This window comes from Myotis myotis, unplaced genomic scaffold, assembly GCF_014108235.1.
Source record: "Myotis myotis isolate mMyoMyo1 unplaced genomic scaffold, mMyoMyo1.p scaffold_m19_p_10, whole genome shotgun sequence".
Classification (NCBI taxonomy): Eukaryota; Metazoa; Chordata; class Mammalia; order Chiroptera; family Vespertilionidae; genus Myotis; species Myotis myotis.
In genome coordinates, this window is record NW_023416314.1 from 14,852,822 (window position 1) to 14,855,268 (window position 2,447).

General features: G+C 38.8%; 1 protein-coding gene across 1 annotated transcript; it reads right to left on the reverse strand.

Moving 5' to 3' along the window:
* Window positions 1-301: 301 nt before the first annotated feature.
* BTG4 (BTG anti-proliferation factor 4) lies at window positions 302-2,001 on the reverse strand. Its single transcript, XM_036323922.1, has 3 exons — window positions 1,829-2,001; window positions 1,139-1,276; window positions 302-566 (listed from the first exon to the last, which is right to left on the reverse strand). Exons 1-3 carry the CDS (start codon window positions 1,999-2,001, stop codon window positions 302-304), a joined length of 576 nt encoding a protein of 191 aa, XP_036179815.1.
* Window positions 2,002-2,447: the final 446 nt, after the last annotated feature.

A 2,447-nucleotide genomic window follows, 5' to 3' on the forward strand; every position in this document is an offset into this window, starting at 1 on the left:
GGTAAAAAAAAAAAATTTAAAAATAAAATAAAAATAAAAAAATAAGAAAGGCCACTAATTTTAATATTTAATTCTGAAGAAATTTAGGTGAAAGGAAGTTTATGTCCAAATACTATATGGAAAAATGGGACTGCAGATGATAGTCTAGATCCTGATCATTCAGCCAAGTAGAGGAGCTACATATAGAAGGAAAAAACAAAACACAGAAAAACGTTTTGCCAGAATATTAATATTGTGATTTTAAACTTTGTAGTTTTGGTTTTTTCCAGGTTTTCCAATTGTTGTTTCTTTGCTTTTACAGTCAGCATATTCTTTTTAGAATCAGAATAGGAATACAAGTAGACAGGAGACCTGGAGCACACTTTACCTGATAAATACTCCTCGGATTGCTGACTTTAGGAATTTTCCGGGGCTCTCTGCTACAACTCTCTTCATCGGAGGAAGTGCCTGAGGAGTAGTCTAGTGAGGCTCTACTGACAGCATCCAGGACTTGTCGGGAGAGCTCCCATTCCTCCCATCTGCCTTTGAAAGAAGCAACTGTAAACGGGTGATTTTTCTCACCATACCTAAGTAGGAAAAGAAAATAAAGTATTTGTTTGGGATTCAATGTCTCACAGCTCATCTCTAATTTCTTCTGGAGACAACTCACTAACTTACAAAAAGAGTTATTTTGAAAAACAAATTGAAATGACTTGACAGCAAAGCAAGTTGAGAGACGTTATGACCTTCAGCTACTGCACTGTTGTAATTGGTGGGGGTGTTCCTTAAGTGCTATCTTGGTTAACTGCTCAGAAAAAGACAAAGACTCATTTCTTTTGAATGAACTGATGGCCTGAATTGCCCCATGGTAGATAACTCCTCTTCCCCCTTGATACTGCCTGAAGGACTTAGACATAATCTACTATTGGCAGAAATTAAAATCAAATTTCAAATATTATGCAAAATCGTTGTGCTTCCCACTCCTCCTGGAAGTCTGCGTTGTCTAATAAAGTTTGCAACTAAAACCTTAACCAACCATTGCCCTCGCTGTTAAGCCAGGGCACCATCTTTCACAAACGTGTACAGAACTGACTAACTAACCTAAGGTTTCCACCTGTCAGAGGGAACGCAGACTCTTACTTCCAATGAGGTTACTCACCTGCAGCAAACTTCAAAGGGATCTACCCATATGGTCATCTCCTTTGGAAGTCCCAGGTGAGAAAAATTCACTTTACTTTCATCACAAGCCCTCTGTAGAATGGGATCTTTATTCTGATTATTATTTATCCGGATACACCTTAAAAAGCAAGGGAAGGGAAACAAAGGCATGGCAACAGGCGCTTTAGCACGAGGATCATAGAAACTATCAGACATGAATGTCACCATTACCAGCCACTCCAAGGGCACAGACAGGCATTGTGAGAACCACCGCACTCTGTTTTAGTTAGGACTTAGAAGAAATATGGTTCTAGGCTTCTGCTGCAATACACAAAGCTCCCACCTCACCCCTGCTTCCCCCACCCCTTCCCCACCCTCCAGTTTTACAAATAAGAGTGAAACCTCAGCTTTTCTCACAGCAACTCAGAATGTGAGTTGCATCCCTGAGTCACACAATTCATTCACCAAGCGTTCACTGCATATCTTTCACCGTTAACACCAGTTAGAAATTGCTCCATCCACCTCACACAAGGGGGTTTGTGCTAAGAATATTCATCTGCACTGTCACTAAGTATCTCTTTCAAGCAAGCCCACATTCAGTCCATACAACTTGCATTCCTCACAGGGTGCCAACAAAATCATTGCCAGTGCCTGTTCCCCCCGCTTCCCCACACCCCGCACCAGCTCTCACCTGAAGGCTTGCCCTTTAGAGGGGCACTCAGAGTGCCAGTGGCCTCTGTATGTTTTAAACAAGATAGTCATCAGCTTTTCTGCAAAGTTTTCTATTTGCTGTTTACTCAGCTTGTCATGCTTTTTCACCAATCTTGTGACAAAGAAAACTGCTGTTGCAATTTCATCTCTCATGATTCAAGGAGAAAAATCTATGAGGTCTGCAACCATTAAAAGGAAGCAAGAATGAATGAAATAGAACCGCGAGCCTCACTTACCAACATGTAGTCACTCTTTGGAAATTGTATACACCTTACATTTTAATTAGAAATTATTTGCTAGTTTTTAATAACTAAATAAGCACATGAGTACTATCAACAAAACAGGCAAAAATACCACCTCTTCAACTAGCCAATTTTTAACAAATTTCAAAGGAAAAATATCTTTTTTAAACTTTAATACACCTAAGAAGCAAATAAAACTTCATTATGCAACTTGAGTAAAAGAAAAAGTCTTTATGTTGGACAGTAATTACACCAAGCCCCACTTTTAAAAAACATATTTATAGAGAGCAAAAACATTTTAAAATGTGGCTCTCAGGTTGCATGCTTTAAATAAAAGTTAATATTAATAAAAAATTA

Excerpts from the sequence above, each read along its gene's own strand:
- BTG4 (XM_036323922.1), bottom strand. The coding sequence starts at position 2,001 with ATGAGAGATGAAATTGCAACAGCAGTTTTCTTTGTCACAAGATTGGTG. Across the intron at positions 1,277-1,828 it reads TCTAAAGGGCAAGCCTTCAG|GTGTATCCGGATAAATAATA; the intron begins GTGAGAGCTGGT and ends TTGCTTTTTAAG. Across the intron at positions 567-1,138 it reads CCCTTTGAAGTTTGCTGCAG|GTATGGTGAGAAAAATCACC; the intron begins GTGAGTAACCTC and ends TTTCCTACTTAG.